This window comes from Phaeoacremonium minimum (genome assembly GCF_000392275.1).
Source record: "Phaeoacremonium minimum UCRPA7 unplaced genomic scaffold PA7_03_scaffold_620, whole genome shotgun sequence".
In the NCBI taxonomy this organism is placed as follows: domain Eukaryota; kingdom Fungi; phylum Ascomycota; class Sordariomycetes; order Togniniales; family Togniniaceae; genus Phaeoacremonium; species Phaeoacremonium minimum.
The window spans coordinates 1-20,002 of NW_006921522.1; the positions used below are offsets into that span (position 1 = coordinate 1).

At 50.8% G+C, this 20,002-nt stretch overlaps 4 protein-coding genes across 4 annotated transcripts; 1 reads left to right on the forward strand and 3 right to left on the reverse strand.

Annotated features, from left to right (window-relative positions):
- Positions 1-1,708: 1,708 nt before the first annotated feature.
- UCRPA7_8912 (putative gamma-tocopherol methyltransferase protein) lies at positions 1,709-2,917 on the forward strand (the record flags this gene model as incomplete). Its single annotated transcript, XM_007921425.1, has 4 exons — positions 1,709-1,851; positions 1,954-2,516; positions 2,590-2,707; positions 2,761-2,917. 4 exons carry the CDS (start codon positions 1,709-1,711, stop codon positions 2,915-2,917), a joined length of 981 nt encoding a protein of 326 aa, XP_007919616.1.
- A 2,240-nt stretch (positions 2,918-5,157) lies between these two features.
- Positions 5,158-5,625, reverse strand: UCRPA7_8913 (hypothetical protein; the record flags this gene model as incomplete). Its single annotated transcript, XM_007921423.1, has 1 exon — positions 5,158-5,625. One exon carries the CDS (start codon positions 5,623-5,625, stop codon positions 5,158-5,160), a length of 468 nt encoding a protein of 155 aa, XP_007919614.1.
- Positions 5,626-7,394: 1,769 nt separating this feature from the next.
- Positions 7,395-12,714, reverse strand: UCRPA7_8914 (putative kinesin-ii 85 kda subunit protein; the record flags this gene model as incomplete). The annotated part of the gene is made up of 3 exons (XM_007921428.1): positions 7,395-8,767; positions 9,059-12,565; positions 12,636-12,714. 3 exons carry the CDS (start codon positions 12,712-12,714, stop codon positions 7,395-7,397), a joined length of 4,959 nt encoding a protein of 1,652 aa, XP_007919619.1.
- A 3,311-nt stretch (positions 12,715-16,025) lies between these two features.
- Positions 16,026-18,269, reverse strand: UCRPA7_8915 (putative glycoside hydrolase family 3 protein; the record flags this gene model as incomplete). Its single annotated transcript, XM_007921427.1, has 1 exon — positions 16,026-18,269. One exon carries the CDS (start codon positions 18,267-18,269, stop codon positions 16,026-16,028), a length of 2,244 nt encoding a protein of 747 aa, XP_007919618.1.
- Between the last annotated feature and the right edge of the window lie 1,733 nt (positions 18,270-20,002).

Below are 20,002 nucleotides of genomic sequence, written 5' to 3' on the forward strand. Positions count from 1 at the left end.
GTGCAGCGCAGCGCAGCGCAGTGCAGTAGGTAGCATGCAAGCAATGCAGCTAGAGGAAGGGGAAATGTATGTATGGATTGTATTGTAATTGTATGGTATGGTATGGTATGGTATCACTGAGATCCTAGAGAAGAGGCATTTTGGGCCACGGGTGCGTGAGGGGGGTTCCTGCCGTTTAATAAGTGCTGGTCTGGTTTTCGTCACCTGCATCTGAAGCTCTGCATCGTGCATATCACGCACCTCTCCTCCGTTCCCCATTGCCTTGCCATTGCTGACCACGACGGCGTTAGTGCTGCTCTCTTCGCCCGAGCCGTAAGGAGTACAGCCTGCCAGTGCTTGCTCTTGCTGCAGGCTGCTGGAGTGCACATTACGTGGAGGGCTGGCTCCAAAGGAAGGACACCGACACCCCAAGGGCACCCGAAAGACACCCTATGACGGCTATGACGGGAGCCGTGGCGATGGCAAATAGCAGTCCCTGTTTCTGAGACTTGCAGCTCTCATGAGTGGCCCGGATTGCTGCCCAGCCTGTGAATCACGGTATCAAACCGGGCCTGTGAATCGACTGGGGAAGCTTAGGAGTCAGGGAATAGCGTCACTCCCACAGCAAGAGATTCGCTTAGCGATGGCACCATGCCGAATTCCGCACAGGATCACCCCCCTCACCACCGGCACTCTCCAGCACCTTCCAGCGCTCGAGTGCCTCTCAAGATGGCCGGGGGGTGCTGATTCCAGCCGACTCGATTGGCCCAACAGATTCCACGCCGCATGCACCGCCCATGCTGGAATCGCTGCCTCCGAATTTCCGGTTTCTTCCCGTCCAACGCAAGCTACCTGCAGGCTGGTGATAAGACACACAAGGACTCCAAGCCCCGTTCGATAGTGAGCTGTTCGTGGGTAGCCTGGCTTCTATCGCCGCCTGCTAGACTCGCTAGAGCGAGTACTAAGACGGCAAATCGGCAACTGGCCATGCAGCCATATCTGTTCGGTGGGCCAGGCTTGCGACAACTGCCGGTCAAGTGGTAGTCCAACTGGCAATGGCCATCCTTTACAGTCACAGTTATGAGACATACAGCTGTGCGTTTTTCCAATTATCGCGGGTCATCCGGGACTCTGCTAGATTGGTGGACTTTTGGTGTTTTGAGCCTTGAACAATCGGGATGGTGTACTGTTTTGAGACATGTAAATGACATAAGCCACGACCGCTGAAGCACAGGCCTCCAAACAAGAATCCTAACCAACCACGTTCTGGTTCCAGCAATTGTCACTGTGCTTTCCACAACAATAGAGTAAAGCCTTAAATTAAGGTTAATAAAGAAAATCAATTCATCAGGTTGGGTGGTCCGACTGTCCTCCGTCGTCCGGCTGCCGTTAAACTTAGAGCTACCTCCGGCCGGCAGTCCCCGTCGCATGGCCTCCGAGCCCCGCTCTCCCACCGTTTCCGTTTCTTACCGCTTTGGGCGGGCAGAGAACGATGATGTACCTGCCGGTGCAATGATCTCACCGCCTGCCGTCTCGGTGTTTCAGGTGTGAGCCGCTCTAACGATATCGCCAGAGCCAAGGCGAAGTCAATTTCTCAGCCACACACTTAAAGATCGCTTCATAATAGCAGAGTGCGTCGGTGTTTGGTGTAATTGGCAGAAACCACGGCTATCGCTCTTGTCGGTTCTTTGGCAACTTGAGTCTTGCAGCTCTCTCATCATCCGCAAACATGGCAGCTGCTGTCGATGAGACTACTGATCTCAGCAAGGAATATGACACCCCCATGGGCCTTGCCCACACGACAATGGCAGCTCTCAAGGACAGGATAAAGCTACATTATGACCTTGCGAGCGAGTATTACTTGAGCCTATGGTAGGTTCGGCCTACCAAACCATTTACAAGTCCTACGAGGCTTCACAATGGCTGAATATTTCATGGTCTGGATATACTAACTCTCCCTGTGTCTTCACGAAGGGGTACGCACATCCACCATGGGTATTGGCCTACAGAAGATTCAAAGGCAAAGGAGACAAAAGAAGTTGCCCAGATCAACCTCATACAGCTGCTCCTCGACACTTCCAAGATTGGCGAGGGCAGCAAAGTTCTCGATGTGGGCTGTGGAATCGGTGGCACCTCGAGGTATCTCGCCTCGACCCTAGGCTGCACCGTGACAGGCATCACCATCTCCTCGAAGCAGGTGGAGATGGCAACTCGCCTGACCAAGGCCGACGCAGCCAAGGAGCAGCCGGACGTAGAGCTGGTCGCTGATGCTGATGGCTTCTACAAGCTCGGCAAAGGCAAGGTCAAGTTCATCGAGCTCGATGCCGAGAAGATGGGCGATGTTTTTGCCGCGCAGGCAGAATCGTTCGATGCGGTCTGGATCTGTGAGGCACTGAGCCACTTTCCCAACAAGGCATTGTTCTTCGAAAACGCGCAGAAGGTCTTGAGAAAAGGCGGCAGGCTTGCACTGGCGGACTGGTTCAAGAATGAAGATCTAGCTCAATCGGATTTTGATAATGACATCAAGCCCATAGAAGGTGAGCTCCTACAGTGCAATTTGGTGCCTTGGATCAGCTGTGTATAGCACGAGCAATCTAACACTTTATCTAGACGGTATGCTTCTACCTCCGCTCTGCACCCAATCAGATTATACAAAGTTTGCTGCGGCAGCCGGGCTGGAAATATATGGCGGTCCGAAAGACATTAGCCGGGATGTGAGCAAAACTTGGTAAGTCTGAACCAGGCCTCAGCTGCATGCCTTGATTTAACAGGATGCCATAGGGACATATCATGGTCGCTTGTTCAAAATCCATCACTGTGGGCGTTTGCTTTGAGCCAAGGCAGAGACGGCATCGCATTTCTCCAAGCTTTCCGCGCAATGCGGAGAGGGTACGCCAACGGCAGTTTCAGATATGCCGTGATGGCCTTCCAGAAATAAGAACCGTCTTCCGTATTTTCAAATATGGCAGCCTGTCCAATTATTGCGCTCGATTGTGTACCAAGAAAGACATTTAGCTGCATGAATAATCATTAAACGGACGAGATCTGGGTCAAAGGATCCCGAAATCTTTATCGGCATTGCTATGTATGTATAGCATTAATTCCACATGTCACATAGCCGCCAAACCTCGTTGCGACCGGTCATTGGTTGCATGTGTGCGTAAATCGGGATTGATGTGTTCAAAGAAGAGGGATCAGTGGCTTTAATGGGTAGGATCTCGTGGATTGTGTAACTTTATCGCTCCTACTGGGGGGCTGAAAGACGTATCTGAGTCCGAGGCTGACGGTGATGCGAGCCGCTTAAGGCAACCCACGATTTGCCGCAGAAGCGCAATCCATATAAGCTAGCTACCGGCGATCCTTACAATGATACTTCAATCCCAACTGATGCTGGCATCAATGATTTGCGAAACAAGCGACAAATAATGAATAGACTTCCAGAGACAACAGATGGGATTGTCACAAGCTGGATTCCGATAACAACAGCATATCCACAAAAGCCGGGCTGTTCAGAGAGATACTGGTCGTATGTCGAAAGCACAATAGCAGCATGGGATCCAGGATATGGCATCAGTTATTCTGACTACGGGTGTCTGCCGAGACCCGTTACGACGTGGTGGGATCAAGATCGTCTTGGCCCAAACCCTTCAACAGTTGTTAGCCTAGGGCCAATCACTTGCCCGGACGCCTACTACACGGCATCAACATCAAAACAGGACGAGTCGAGTACATTCGTCGCTTGCTGCCCAAGGTAAAACTCTTGAAATTTGGAGCTGGTCTTTCACGACTACCACCGCACTCAAGGGACTGTACTGACACGACGCAGCGGTTATATATTCGCCGATTTCCTCGATAGGGGGTCGACTGGAGAGTGTTACAGCAAAGTTGATGCAGGAAAGGTCATAAGTTATATCATTCGGGACGAGGCGCAAAATTGGCAGGAGTCAACCCTAACTTTCGATTCGGCGACCACCGTGGCAGCGATTCAGGTCAACGGATGGGTCTTCGCCAGCCAAACCGGAACCGTTACGGGCAGCGGTTCCGTCGTATCAACGCAAGGATCAACACCCACATCAAGCTGCGCGTCAAACTCCGCGAGCAGTCCAAACCTCAGCGCCGGAGCAAGAGCAGGTATTGGAGTTGGCATTGCCTTTGGAATTATCGGTATTGCAACTTTGGCGGCCGGGCTTTTCATGATGCGCAGATCACGACGGAAGCCCAGCAACAGGAGCAGTATTAGCAGCACGACTGCTGTAGTCACGAGTAGTGTTCCTACCCAACCATCGAGCCCATTCAAATTTCAGCAACCGACAGTCGAGTTATCTGCTGGCCGCATGGCAGATGCCGAGTTGCCTGTGGCTGCGAACATGAACCACTACGCATACATGTCGAACTCGGCTCTCAGCCCCCCCTCGGCAACGACGACAACATATTTGCCTCCTGGAGACCTTCAGCCTCAAGGGTGGGCACCAAATGGCCAGTGGCGGTAGGACGATTCGCAGTATGGGAGATCTTGGTAAGATGAAAGGAAATAACGTCCTTAGTCCGAATACAAAAGGGCTCAGTAATCCTTGTGATACAATAGCAAAACATTTACAGTCAGCTGGTAGTCCGAACATTCCGGATATACAACCTGCAGGAAGACAACTTACAAATCTACATTAGCGTGGAATGACGAGGTACATTAGTTGTATGAAGTACGGCAGCGGGCATGAGGGAAGGAATCATTGTCCCGAAGTCAAGATAGTATCGAACCGAGACACTCTAGCATCAATCATTAATGACTCGGGTCTAGATACATGTAATGAAAATCTTGTCAGCTATACGAACAGCTCAAGCATCTGGGTCAATACTTATGTTAACGCAGTAATCTTAAACAACGAAAGCTTAACGGTGCGTGAACTTGTTTAAAGGAGTGTATTTTTGTTGATTATATATATACGGAAGTCTGCAATCTATGCATACTCGAATGATACCTGACCTGGAAAGACACCGAAGCAATGCTAAACACCGATGCCATGCAGTGCCCCCTTATTCACCCTTCCAACCGATGCTACCTGGATCCGATGTGGTTATGCCCATCCGTTGATGCGAATGCAAAAGCCACGCCATGAACTCCATTCCTATGCAAATGCACCGTTTATATGTACAACCAAAGGAAAGTTGACAAATGGCTGCTTAACAGTTGTAGGTCATCCAAAGCCCAGTACCCTGGACCTCGGAGAAGTTGACAGAGCCAGCCTCGCCAGCGATGCTTAGCTCAAAGCCCATAGTAGTGCGGCATGCGAAGCTGTTGATTGTGTGTAGCTGGCCGTCTGCCACAAATGTTGCTGTGCCGACGATTGAGCCGGTAGCAGGACCATCGAGCGCCTTGATATTGAGCGCTGGGTTGCCAGTAGTAGTGATGGGTGTACCAACGGGGAACTGGTATACCAAGCTACATGGACCGCGTGCATTGGCCGGGATGGTGAATGAGATGTCGTTCGGGACATTGCTTGTGGCGTCCTTGGAGATATGGAAGTTGATAGGAAACCCAAGAGCATTGGGGTACTTCACTTCGCAGGCACGCTTCTGTTGCTGTGCAGGGGCGGCAGAGACGGCGGCGGCAGCCGAGAGGACAGAAAGAACGATGGTAGTGAACTGCATCTTGATAGTGATATTTGAAAAGACTAGATTGTCTGAAGAGATATGAAAGAAAAAATTGAAAGTGAGATACTGAGGATGTTGCTGAGGTATTTGGTATAATGATGAAAATAAGAAACTATCCCTAGGGCAAGAAGCTTCTCTTATATAGAAATATGCTCAAGCTCATGATCCGTCATCAATACGAAGTTTGCGAGGAGCATGTTCTCGGCGTTCTCACCGCGTGCGCAGGTTGACTCTTGCATGAGGCAATGGCGATTACTGACAGCCGCAGCACACACTCAATACGGCTGCATCAAAATAGCAAGCAAGTAATTTAGACATCTGACCAGCTGCATCTATGCAGCCACAGAGAGCGCCATACACCCTCTATGGGAAAAGCTACCGGCAGAGGCGGCGTGATTCCTGGCTGCAAAGAGGGAGCCTGTTCGAAACGTTGCATTCCAAGTTCCGGAAGCCCATCCGTGATGATGGTTCTTGATCGGCAGTCAGATCTCGTGTTGACCCCGAATATGACCAGGTACCCGAGAATGCCGTTAAGGCTGAAGGCTCCGCCACACATTACCCAGAAGAGTGTCTTTGAGCTACCCCAATACTTCCTCTGCTTGTTTTGTGATTCCGGCGTGTAATCCAACGTCTTGGCAATATGATATCTCGACAAGGCTATTGTGTAAAAACGCTGACAAGTTAGTGTTGAATGTCGCCAGCTCGCAGCCGAGATGTTCAAGCATCGCAACTACGATACCCCAGAAGAAGGTAATTCTCGAGTCTTCTTGGCTTCTGAGTTCACGAACCATATGATCCTGTGCTTCTTTTCTTAGTCACGCCACGGCGCAAATCCACGAATGAGGGTGCAGCTCATGACATGGTCTGTTGAACCCCAGATTTTCGAGTCCCGCGCCACGGCAGCCGCTTGGGTCAGCAGCATAATTGCCAAGAGTCCAAAGAAATGTCGAGGCCGAGCTTATGACAATTGCAATGATAGCCTACACGTAAAAGCTGGAGCCTGAGCCTTAAGCGTGGCATCAGAGTAATTGATACTATCTTGGTATAACCCTCGCTGACAGACCGTGGCGTTCCGGCGTTGTGGGAGAGGCGCAGCCCGGCACATAGTGCTGACAGCATAGCATCCTGACATTTGACAGGTAGGCCGTCATCTCCGTGATTGGCTCGCGAACGGCCATGGAAGCATTTTCGGTGTCTTCCTCGGCATAGGCAGACTTTTCAGCCCAGCCCGGCAAAGCCAGTGTTTCCACTTAGAGATGGATGTGAACGGATGGGCCGTAGGCTACGAACTTGGTTGAGACAAGGCTGCTCAGCCTGACTACTAAGCTGTAGGGGGAGCTTCGTAGTCGGGTTCTCTCGAGTGTGGAATCACCAAGCGACCTTCACCGATCTAGATGGGATGTTGCATCTTCCAATAGTCTTGTCATTGGCTAATTATCGTACAGCATAATCCAAATTGCCGACCTAGTGTCATCCAAGATAATCAGCAAGCCCAAGCGCCCTCTAATGAACCAAGATCTCAGCGTTAATCGCGAAAAGAGATTCATCCTCAATCTAATCGTCTGTTCTTGGCAGCTCTGCTTGTTTCGCTCTTGGAAACACACTGCAGGGGGGTATAAGCTTAATACAGCATATTGTAGTACACTTGACAAACAAAGGAGATGGGTGCTGCTCGTCATCAGCTGGTATAGACCATATGCAAAAGCGAAAAACGAAAAAAGTCCGTCGATCGTCGTCTCGTCAATGAACGCAAGACCGTAGTGTGCTTAGTCTGCGCCATTCGCAAAATCATTATCATCTCGCGGATAAGTTCCCGGATAGGGGCTCGCCGCGCCACTTCCCTCTCCACTCGAGGAGAAATAGCTCTGGTCGATGCGGAAGATCCAGTCTAGCTTCTCGCGCTCACTGCGTGCTGCGAATAGCCATGTGTTGTCCGTCCCGTAGACAGCGAAAACGCCTGCTTGTAGCCTGTCACTGAGCTTAGCAAGTCCTTGGCCGGCCTTGCCATTGGTCGTGCCTCCAGTGCCAGTCCAGATAGTTGATATCACTCTTCCCGATGAGGTTCTTCGATGACTAGGAGTAAAGTCGCTGCCTTCACCATTTTGATGTCCATCTCCGTGATGTCCATCTCCGTCGGAGTGGTGGTCATAATCACCTCCATTCAACAGGCCCAGGATACCAGGCTGACTGTCAACCCTGGAGTTGCGCAAGCTGACTATGGCTATTTCCTCTCCGTCGGAACTATTGTGAATATGGAGGTATGGTCTGCGAAGCTCCACAAACCGCTTGACCCATCGTGTTGAATCGCTGCTAGGAACAAGCAGGTAACCACCCTTCAGCACTGTAGGGTTCTTGGGAACACGGATTATGGTCGTGATCAAGTCCGGTGGTGCCGGCGATTCTGGAGTTATTCCATTGGCTGGAGGGTCTGTATTATTAGGCCCTAGAATGTTTGCAAGTGGGTCTGGGTACCTCATCCAGAGTTTGATGCAGCGTTGTAGGACATCGGCTTCATGGTCTGTAAATTGTGGCTCTGATGACTGCTCCGCCTTTGGCTGTTGGCTCTCTTCCGTTTGTTCTGGCTCCTCTCCATCTCCTTCTTCTGTTGACAGGAGCTGTGACGCATCAGGGGTATCTTGGAGAAGCTCGTCAATCGAATCCACGTCGTCTGCACGAGACTTGGGCCGCGGGATGTCAGAGTCCGATTGATCATCGTTGTCATCCACCTTGTTTCTGGGCTCCGGCATGCCAACCCTCTTGAGCAGGTTTTGAATTGCACCGATCTCCGCAATTCGTCTTCTTTTCTTCTTGGAATTGATGTAATCACTTACAAGAGATACCCCTCGTGGAGTCCAAGCAGTCAGGTATTCCTCGCCCTTAACGTAATCATGCTGGCTGTTCATTCTCCATAAGTCGCCTACTTTCTTGATGGGAGCTGGCTTCATCTTCAGAGTGAAGATGGCAGTCGAGGAGTGAACGAACCGAATGTTCTGCCACAGAGACGAGAACATAGATGTCTGTCTTACAAATGATCTTGACAAAATCTGCAAGCAGGCATTCATGGAGAACTTCATTGGCTCGGCGAGCTTCTCAGAGCTCACGTCCCAGGCAATCGCCATCTGAACACGATACTTCTCAGCTGTCGTCCGATCGAGGAGTAATGAATCGTGTAAGCTAGAGTCCCACTGCGCGCTTATCGTTATACTTCTCGTGCCGTTGGCGTTTTGTCGGAACACTGGCTTCGAAGATAGTTTTAAGGGGATGTATGGAGAAGGAGATCCCAAGTCTGGTGTCTTGCCTGCGGCATCAAGGAGCTGGATTTTCCCAACTCTCATAGATGTCACATCATCCCAAGGTAAAGCATCGCCCGAACTGTGTGACAGGTTGATTGCAATCCGCCTTTGCAAACCTTGATGCAGCTGAAACGTACCACTATCAAGTTCGCTAGTCTGGGTGACTTCAACAGGAGCGTACTCGCCAGCTTCGTTGAGCTCCAGGATCTGGATGCGAGCCAGCAAGTCATGCTTCTCCTCGGTGTAGAAGTGAGACTCTGCAATACGAGCGGACTTGGGCCGACTTCTGGACAGTGGCACACCATCCCTCATATCATCCCAGCTTAGGAGCTTGTCAAGGTGCATTGAAGTCACCTTTGCAAAAATAGCCACGCGAAGCGTGACATCTGGAGGGCTGAAGAGAGGAACGCTCATGCTATGAACGCTTTCAAATCTTATCGGCTCTTCATCGAAGTCTTTGATCATTTGTGTGGTCGTAACCCCGTCTTCCTCAGAAACGCCTGGGATGAAGATCTGAGCATGCACTTCTGTGCCTTCTCGCTCCGGAAAGCCCACCATTTCATGCATGACAACATTGAACTTGAGGGTATTGGTAGGTGCTCGTGCGCTCGAAGGCTCCAAGGCAAGCTTAATGATGCCAATTGTTTGTGAGGTATGGGGGGACAAAACATCCAGATGGAAATCCTGAACACGACTCTCAAAGACAGCTTTGAGCGGCACATCAGCTTCTCCCACCAGCGTGTACTGAGGCATGCAAGTCTCAATGAATGGGTTGTCCAGGCTGAGATGTTGGGCATACTCTGGCTGATCGAGATACTGATGCATTTGACGCATCTGCCTCACACGGTCATGCAGCTTTTGCAAGCTCCATAGGTGGGCAACATTGTGCTTGTAATCGACGACACGGACGCCAATACAAGGCTTTTGCGCTTGCTCGAGAGCGATGTCATCCCCCTCACCGGATAGCCCATTTAGGACCATGTCGTATGAGGAGCATAGAGTATGCCCGGCGTCCACAACACAGAACTGGAAGACAACATGTTCATCCAACTCATGGCTCATGACCTGCGCTTCCTTTAGGGTGGCAGCGTGCTGAAGTACGGCCTCGGCCATGCGGACGTATTTCCGGCTTCTCCAATGTTTGACAACTTTCTTCGCTATCTCGATCTCCTCTTCAGAGAGCTTCGGCTTGGCTTTGGGTCTTTTCAACGGATCGAGTTTCTCGATCTTTGCTTCATACTCCTTTCTTTGGACATCCAGCTGCTTCTGCATATCTTGCTTCAACTGTTTCAACGTCTCTTCCATGCGAACCTTCTCTTTCTTAATTTCCTCAACTTCGACATTCGCAGCTTCAGCACTCTTTAGCTGATCTTGGAACTGCTCTTTCTGCTTATCGAGCTGAGACTGCATCTCTTCGCGAGCTTCGCGCAAGGAGTCATCAGCCTCTCCTTGTTTCGGCGTCGAGGGCATTGTGAGCGCTGTGTCTAACGAGAAATTATCGATAGTTCCTGTTGAGAGGTACTTTTCTCGGATAGGATAAGATGCCATGGATTCCATGTCTTCGTCTCCTCTCTCCATGACACGCTCTGCGCGAGCGCGCTGGACTTCCTCAAACAAAGCATTCAGTTCTTCATCTGTAAGGCTCGTGAAGTTTTGATCTGTTCCAAGAATAGCTCCGGCCGCCTCTCGCCGAGCAAATGACCAGTCTGAATCCCGACCGCTTCTCTGAAATGGAGCTGGAGAGTCTGGCCGACTCTCACCAATCTCAGAGCCTGCTTTGCTCCACGAGCGTTCATGACCACCAGGTCGCGGGCTATGAGAAGGCGATGTTCGCTCGAGACCCTGAAGTTGACTGACGGTAATAGACTGCCGTAGAAGGCTCTGACTGTGCTCTGCGCGTTCTGCTTTGGCTTCCAGAGGGTGATTGAATCTGAAAATGTGGAAGTCTCCTAAGATAACGCGGTATCCCGAATGCAGCTGCTTTGGTTCGGTGACTCGCTTGCCATTAACCATGACTGCGGCGCCTTCCATTGGAATCAATGTAACAGTTCCATCCGCAGCATTCTCGAAAGAACAATGCTCATGTAATATTCGAGAGCCATTCAGCCGAATGTTTGCTTGGTGATCTGCATTTGACTCCACATTGCCAACTGTCGTTGTCCCTGGCTTTAAATTGTAAACTAGACATTCGGCGAGAAGAGGATCATCGGACAGGTTGACCAAGTGCGGCATCTTCTTAGGCGTACTTAATCCGATGAATCCCTTCTCTATGCTGATACCAAGTTCTTCCAGAGCAGCTTCTCGCTCTTTGTGGATCTCTTCGGTCTTTTGCAACTTCTGCTCCCAGGTTTGGTTTAGGTCCTGCAGCAGCTTCTCACTTTGATTCAATTGCTCAGCAATCTCAGCCTTGGAAACTTTCTTGACCGTTCCGTCGGCCTGTGTAATGCTAACAATCTGTTGTTCAAGGGGTGTTCCTTCGGCATACACCTCCTCGGGTGGTACTGCGATGCCAGCCGCTCCGCCTCCGCCTCCCATTTTGCTTCGTAGAAGCGCCAGTTCCTCTTTCAGTTCTCTGATCATGCGAGCATTGGCGTCCTCGTTGATCACGGCGTGGTTCTTGATTCTCTTTGCAGAATCAGCATATCGAAGCGTGCTAAGAGTCTCGTCATAGTTGATATCAGCTGGACTGATAGCAGCAATCATAGCTGTCATACTGTTTCCTCCTAGCGAGTCTTTGAGAAGCCATGTCAGAACACTGTCTCTGTAAGGCACTTGGGCATGTGCGCCTTTCTTCTTCTTCCCCGTGGAGAGATCAGCGAGCGCCGCAATAACACGACCTAAGGTAGACAGCGATCGATTGATCTCAGCACCTTCCTTCAACCGCGCTCCAGTGGCACCGGTAGATGTAGCTCTTTCGGAACCAGCCAAATCCACCAGACTAATCTTGGCCACCTTCTCCATCTCCATCTTGGTCTCAACATCAAATTTCTTTTGTGTAAGCATGAGCGTGAAGACTGCATGACTTCGACTGGACGTCTCGTTCATGTTCGTGGCTGCAACTGTTCTCGCCTTGTTACCCTCGTCCATGAGGTGCTCAATCTCCTGGAAGCTGCCAACGACCAACTTTGCAAGATCTTCGACATAAGGACCAGTAGAGGGATGTTCTCGGACCTTGAGGTTTCCTTTTGTTGATGGATTAAGAAGATCGCGGACGCGCTCATTGTAAATTTCGAGATATGATACCTCGACCGTGCACTTGGAGTTCGGGTCTGCTTGCTGCAGAGCTTGGATGCGCATAAACATATCCTGACAAATGTTCGGAATGATACCATGCTCTTTCCCATATCCCATCATAGAGTAAGACTTTCCAGAACCAGTCTGGCCGTAGGCGAAGATACAGTTGTTGTAACCCTGGAAGGCATTGTCCAGGAGCGGCTTTCCGAGGTCGTCGTGCAGATTGGACTGGCCGGCGTAATTTGAATCATCCTTGTTGAAGGACCAGTACGATCTGTCAAATGCGAAAACCTTCTGGCCATGATCTTTCCCGCCCTTGCCTCCACCACGCTCGACCGCATCGGGTGGCGGAGTTAGGACGGTCTGGTTGTCACGCATTTCGACGATACATTTTGCGCCTCGGTCGATTTCTGTTCACCAGACTCGTCAGGTATGATTCGCAAGAGAGATGCGACACGGTGAAGGGCATGCGCGGCTTACCTCGTCCGTTGAACGGCCGGACACGAACCACGACCTTGATGTTGCCGCCGCCTCCGGCGGGAGCTGCCCCCGGAGCCATGATGATTGTGCTGCAGACGAGCTGCTTCAGATACTATAGATATTCCCAGTAGGGCCTCGCCCGTGGTGCCGCCAGCCTCGTGTCCCTTCACGGCCCGTCAGACTACAGCTGCAAGCCCGCGAGATCAGACGGCTGAGGGTCTAGTATATTCCACCAACGAGTCCCAGCATATGATCCCAGCAGCTTCTGCGAATATCCAAGCTCATTCTACCAGTCTCAGTTTCCAGTGGAAAGGCAACAAGCGACTCGCGTGGCTCAGTTTGGCTGTTTCGTTGTCGTGAATGAACCTTCTGCCCTGCGACAGAAGGCAATCTCCAGGTGGCCGTGCCGAGGATACTTTTGACGATAGGCTGCGGGCAGCGTGAGGATAGCGACGAGGGCTGATGACCGGGCCGCAGGCCTCAAAAATGTCGTGTTTGAAGTCGCAGACTGTGGCCGCCTTATTCTGAAGTGCTATCTCGTGATTTCCGGTATCGATGTCGTTGAGTGATGCAGGTGGAGGAAGTGGATCTGAAGGGTCTGGTGTCAACAAATTTGGCGGGAGGGATGAGGACGCGACCACGCGCTGTGCAGTGTGCAGTGTTCTGTATTGCATAGTACCTCTTTAAGCCAAATTCACGTGTCTGGCTCCCAAGGCATACCCCCCAGAAAAGTCCCTGCAGGGGTAGGTGACCTCATGCTGAAGAGTGCCCCCCAAAGTCGCGGGAATGACGCCGCCTGCTCCGTTGTTTCGACGGCCGCTTCTCTTCGGGCCACACCAACCAGGAACTCCCCTGTGTCTCTTGACCCTGTTCTTTATGCATCGCAACACCTTGAGCTCCAGGCAAGAACGCAATCTACTGCAAGAGAGTCCTACAAAAATTACACAGGATTGCATTACCTACCAAGTGACCCAAGGGCACAGTTGCGGGCAGAAGTACGACTTTAAATAGCTCCAAGCTGCTCTTTGCAATGGTCTTATTACTATATATCCTAGAGCCTCTTCTTACCGATCTTGCGGTCACGAATGACTACCATTCGATAGAGAGTTGTTGCTATAGGTGAACTAAGGTAAGTGTGGCATCTGTTTCCAAACGCATCTAGCCAGGACAATCTCCAATATCTCATCTCACGCCTCACTCGCACGCAACTACCCATACACCAATGCCATCAGTGTAAGGAGTTGGACCACCTTCTGGAATATCAGATACGCGCTCAGGAAGGCTTGTCAGAGAAATGAGAGACTTACCAGCTTGGAGAAACTGCAATGCGAAGCCGTACCAGCTCTCCGCCAGCCACAGCACGTCTCCGATTGCACTCGCGCCGCCTCCACATTCAAACGTCGCAACGGTCAAGTTGTCACCAGGGAAGGGCTGTGAGAAGCCTATCTCCTGATAGTTGCTCATGTTGCCCTGAGAGGTCCGTCAGCATGCTTGTCCAGCAATGTCAAGGCCGTCACCTACACTATTCTGGATCCGACGCCAATATACGCCAGAGTTGGCGGTCATTTCCTGCTCCATGCCGCTATAGATATAGCACGGGTATCCAGCCTGTAGTTCCGAGCAGTACGGGAAGCGGAATTGCAGCGCACAAGTGTGCGACAGGTTATCACTCGCTGGGAAGTCGGTGCCTATCGAGAAGCCGAACAGCGTGCTGTTCGCCTGGTTGATCACGGCCACATTCTGGGGGTCTGCGTTGTAAATGCTTTGGTTCGCCGGTCCAGTGTAAACATACAGCGGAGCTAAGGAAGGAAGCGACGGAGACACGTTGCAGGTGGGTGTGGGAGTCCCGGTTTGCCGCGCCCGTATGGGTGATTCGTCCTCTGTAGGAAGAGGATCGGGCTCTATTAGTCGAAGGTCCAGGTTATACTCCCCAAGACTCTGAGACGGAGCGATGTAATCGTTGAGCCATAACCTGCCCTCGAAGCAGCCGTCATGGTCTTCTTGGATGCCTGAGAAGACCCGAGGGCTGTCCTCATCCTCCTGCAGAACATCACAAACTACCCACGCATCCTCTCCGTCCGCGGTCAAGAATCGCCGGCCTCCCGAGGTGCCTGTGAAGGCCCAGGCTGTTTGGGGTAGGTCGACGGCGTCCGAACACAGAAACTCATGTGTTTCGTCATCTAGGAAACAGGTGCCGCCCAACGCATCGTGGAGAGTCTGTCGAGCAGCACTGAGTTCGAATAGCTCGGATGATGGCCGAGAGTGCCTGGATTCTTCCTCGGGTATAGTCGAAGTGGTCTCATCGAAATCTAGGTGGAATCGGTACGAATCTGACTCTGAGTCGCTTTCACGGTTCGCCAGACCAGAGACAAGCGGCGTCAGGAGGACGGCAACTGTTGTCGCCTTCATGATGAAGTTCTAGGATGCTGATTTAGAGACAGAGAAGGTTGTGTCTCAGGTCGCGAAGATGGCGTCGGTAGCAGTAGTTACAATTTGAGCAAAGTGAGAAGTATGATGATCAAAGGCATGTGGAAACTGCCGATGTTATGACGGCGCTGCTGTTGTACAATGACTTGTTTGCTCGACAAAAGTGAAGAGCTAGCGAAAGGAAGGCAGGTTCACGCGCGGTTACCAGAACCTAGGCGAGTATGGCAAAAGCGAAGGTCCCACAGAAGATACTCTTGTTTAATGAGTGCATGATATTAGGACGAGTCGCTCTTGTGTTCGTAGTCCAAGAAACGAAGAAGGCACGGTGCAGCAGTGTAAGCGAGGATCTCAGGGAAAGAGAAAAGCTTCAGTTCAATGAGTCGCGTTTCCATTTCCGTAAATTAGATAAACAACATTCTGCAACGCCGAGAGTGATCACCCAAACTCTCTATTGACAGCAGAATGTTTCGAATCCACCGTTTGCCCGGTTAAGTGTCATGTTAGGCTTGAGACAAGTGCCGCGCTGTAAAAGCGCGTGTTTTGATCATCGCGATATGATGAAATGTGTCTCGGATCACGCGGTGAAGCTAAGCCATCCCTTGTATTTGCGCCGCGATTCTACCCCAGAATGTGGCCCTTTGGCGTCTTGGCGGCTGTTGTAGCACCAAATGCCACAACTCAAGGGCGTACAATGGCATGTAAGTACGCCCTCGCTAGAAAGTTGTCTGCAAAGAGACCGATATACTAATTGATCAAAGCGGCGCTTAGTTGGACACATCCGCAACATATATCAGGCTGACCACGGGCCTAACGATCGTGAACATCATAACTCATAATTCAAGCAACTGTATACATGAATCGTTTACGGATTAGCAACCATAAATTGCTCTTACCATTGCCGCTGGGGATGGCGCCTTTGTCCCGGATTCAGACATGCCAAGCAAATTAAGGGTCCAGCATTCCTCATGATATCTCTAGTTTCCCTACCAGAGGCAGATCCCGACTGCTTGACCCAACAGACACTGTGTAATTTCCTTGCTGCAGCTTCCACTTCTGCGCTGTCGTGTCCCAAAAGCTAAGATCCCGGCGTGTCAGCTCAAATGACACCGTCGCCGTTTTCGTAGCGTTGATGAACGGCTTGTCAAACCCTCTCAGTTGCCTCACTGGTGCGTTACCGGGTATCCCAACGTAGAGTTGCACGACTTCGGCACCATCGACATCGCCCGTATTCTTCACTTCGGCTGTTACCTTCGCCAGGACGTCCCAAAGATCTACCTGGCCTCCTTCTCTAATGGCGCCAGTGGGATACTCTGCAGTCGTCGCATTATCCACCTTGCTGATGGTTATGTTTGAATAGTTGAAAGTAGTGTATGACAACCCAAAACCAAACTCGTATCGTGGAGTAATATTGTTAACATCAAAGTGACGGTAATCAACATAAATGCCCTCTGTGAAGTTGGACTGGGGGAACAGCTCGAAGATGCCTTCCGGCAGATCTGGATCTACTACGTCCCCATAGTCCGACTCGTTGCGTGCAACTGTGTATGGAAGCTTTCCTGAAGGATTTGACTTGCCATACAACAGCGACACGAGCGCTCTGCCGGAGTCCTGGCCGGGTAGATGCGCGAAGATCAAAGCAGTGACGTTAGGATGATCAATGAAGCCATCTACCAAACGAACACCCGCATTATGGAAAATGACGATTGTGTTATTGCATCTATCCGCCACGTGCTTGATCAAACCATCCGTAAAATCGTCACGTATGGAAGGCCGATCATAGCCTTCTGCGGCATAAGCGTTCCCAAACACGAGGCATGCATCGGAAGCCGGATTGACTGCTGGGTCGCTTAGACGAAAATCCCAGAAGAGGGCAGTGTCATCTTCGTATGCCTGCTGTGTAATTGCCTCAAATGGAGAGCTGACAAGCGACTGTGACGTTGCACCAGAGCCACCTCCGGAGAAGAGAGTTCCATTGTAAGCTATCGGTGAGTAGATATGGTTCTCTTCAGCACTATTGGTGAAGCCCGCAACCAGATCACTGAAGTTAGAAGATGTCGCGCCGAGGATCCAAGGTGCCAGACCAAATCCTACATCGTTCTGGTCAGTGACCTTAGCCGAATAGCCGAATATCGAGAGCATCTTTGGTGTTTTCAGAGGCAAAGCCTTATCAACGTTCTTGACCAGAACATGCCCCTCAATCGCTCCATTCAGTAAGGTGGACTTGAACGTCGAATTTCTTGCATCGACGATGCGATGAGGTTTCGTCAAGTCTCCAGGCATGCCGATTCCAGGTGATGGGAAACCTTTGTCTTGCCCCATCTGATACCACGAAGCAATGATTCTGATAGCCATGTCATCTACACGAGATTCAGGAACCGACCCGTTTGTGACAGCCAGTGACAGGTTGGGCCCCCAGACTCCTCTGTCAGTAGGCATAGTCATGTCGAGGCCAGCCAATGCTGTTGCAACACCGGCGTGCTGAGCATCCCAGTCAGACACGACGAATCCCTGGAAGCCGAGTTCAGTTTTCAAGATACCGTTCAGAGTATAGCTATTGGCGCATCCGTATGAATTGTTGATTCTGTTGTAGGAGCACATAATATTGGCACTCCCTGCACGAACTGCATCCGCAAAAGGCCACAGGTAAAGCTCATGCATCGTTTGATCATCAATGTTAGACGAAACTGATTCCACATCATTTTGCGGCTGCCGATTGGTTTCTTGCTCGTTGGCGATGTAGTGCTTCGTGCTAGTAATGACTCCCACGTCCTGGACCCCAATAACAGTGTCGTAGACAAGTGCACCAGAGAGATAAGGGTCGATCGAGAAACCTTCCCAGATTCGTCCTGACTTTATGGTACGTCCAGCAGGACCAACCACAGGACCAAGGAGAACGTTCACACCTTTCTTCCTAAACTCGCTGCCCATGCCAACGGCTCGTTCTTTGGCAAGATCCCGATTCCAGCTTGCACCGACGTGAATGCCACTGGGCCAAGAGCTGACGAAATCAGTCGATCGGATCCCATTGCCGGCATCACTGAGGCAGAGGCCGGGAAAGTCCAGCCGATCAATGGCAGGGATATTTCCGCTGCAGCCATCGTCCGTACGCACACCAACCGTCAGACTAATTTTTTCATCCAGGGTCATTTTGCCAACGAGGCTCCTTGCCTTGTTAAACGAGTCTGCCCACGAACCAACTCCGGTCATGTTGGGAGACGGATAGAATGGTGGCGACTGGCCGTAGAAGTACGTGTCGTTTGTAATACGATCATTGCTATCACTCTTTTGGCCGTGCGCACCATGTGGGAGGGCTGCTAAGCCAGCGAGACCGCCACCGATAATAAGCAACAGCATGATGATTAGAACGGCGATGCCTTTCTTTGTCTGAAGGAATGGAAAGCGATGTGTGACCCTCGACCAGAACCCGGTCTTCTCTCTAGCTGTGATTTCCTCCTTAAGAATCGAGTCGGCTGGCATGGTTGTGGTTGTGGTTCAAGTGACGTTTTCTGAGGAGTTTTGATTTTGATGATCCAGAACGAGGCAACTCATTGCTTACAGGCAATGCAATCTCCGCAAGTTGTCGTGATAATTTTATGTTTGACAACTTATGGTCGCACGCCGTTTGTCCAATAAGTGGCTGCAGCCTGGATAGAAAGTTCGACCAACCAGTTGATTTTATGCAGTTTAGGTGAAACAGCAGGTTGACGAGCGTTGGATCAAGTATTGGCACGCTGCAAGCTGAGCTGTTATGTCGAATGGAAAGAGTCCTTGCGGTAAATATAACTAAGAGTGTTTTATGAGTGGAAGAGGAATAATCAACAAAAAGCGGAAGTCGAGGACGGACTGTTGCCAGGCGCCGATGCTTCTACCCTGTTTGCCTTGATGGTCATTGCATGGCGAGCGCCGCCTCTACATAGAGTTAACGTCATTAGCGCCTGATTGGTTCACGCCATCGTCCACATGGCAACTGAAACCCCTGTCATTCAGGGAAGCTTGACCGGGGTCCCGCGATTGCGGGGAGCCACCGATGGGATGCTGTGTGACAATGTAGATAATTTATAGATAATTAATGTAGACGCCTCTCAACTCGATATCATTTCTACCACGAATGCTTCTTCGAATACAACAGCTCTTTGGGGTGATAGCTTCGACTTATGAGTATGTTAGACGATCATGAAGTGCCTTTCAGCATTTCAAGGCTAGCGTTAGCGAGCATGACCCATACTCTGCTTAGTTGTCTGTGTGACAGATAGAACGTAGATAGGAATAACTCTCATACTCCCCTTTTTGAACCATAATTTTATGGTTCTTCCAAAGGTTCTGCTCCTCTTGACGTAAGTCATGTAGTGAGTTTACGATGAAAAGTGACAAACAAAGCACTGGCAGGCACTTTGCACCCTTTGTGTCGCACTCGGGCAAATAATTAAATTGAAGCCGACCCGTGGCTTTGGCGGCGCAAAGACTGCATCTGCATCTTTAAGCCTCGAGTGGGAGTTTCGTATCTTATGTGGCATCGCACAGTCACAGATTTTTATAACAATCTACACTCCCATTGGGAGCTGCTCGCCCATCCAGCGACTGTACGATGTCATGGAGGTCACGCAAAATATGTATCTTCATCACAGTCACGAGTTTTCTGCCACGGAATCTGACAAGTTGTTTTGCAATTCGTTTCATTGATTCATAGAAGTCGTGCTCAAGCTTAGAGCTTGTGTCTTAGTATGCCTTCTCGGCCGCCTCCAACCTCCATTGGCAGTCTTTTCTGACGCTGCTCAGCCAAGATTAGGATACCTCGCGCATGGCTTGAGGCCACAGTCAGACATGCGAGCCTCCTGACACAGAGGAGATGGTTTCTGACCAGAGAGAGATCCATTCTAAGCCCCTGCCAACCATCCCAACCATTTTAACCCTCCCGCCCTGCGTCCTTCATGGGCTTTTGC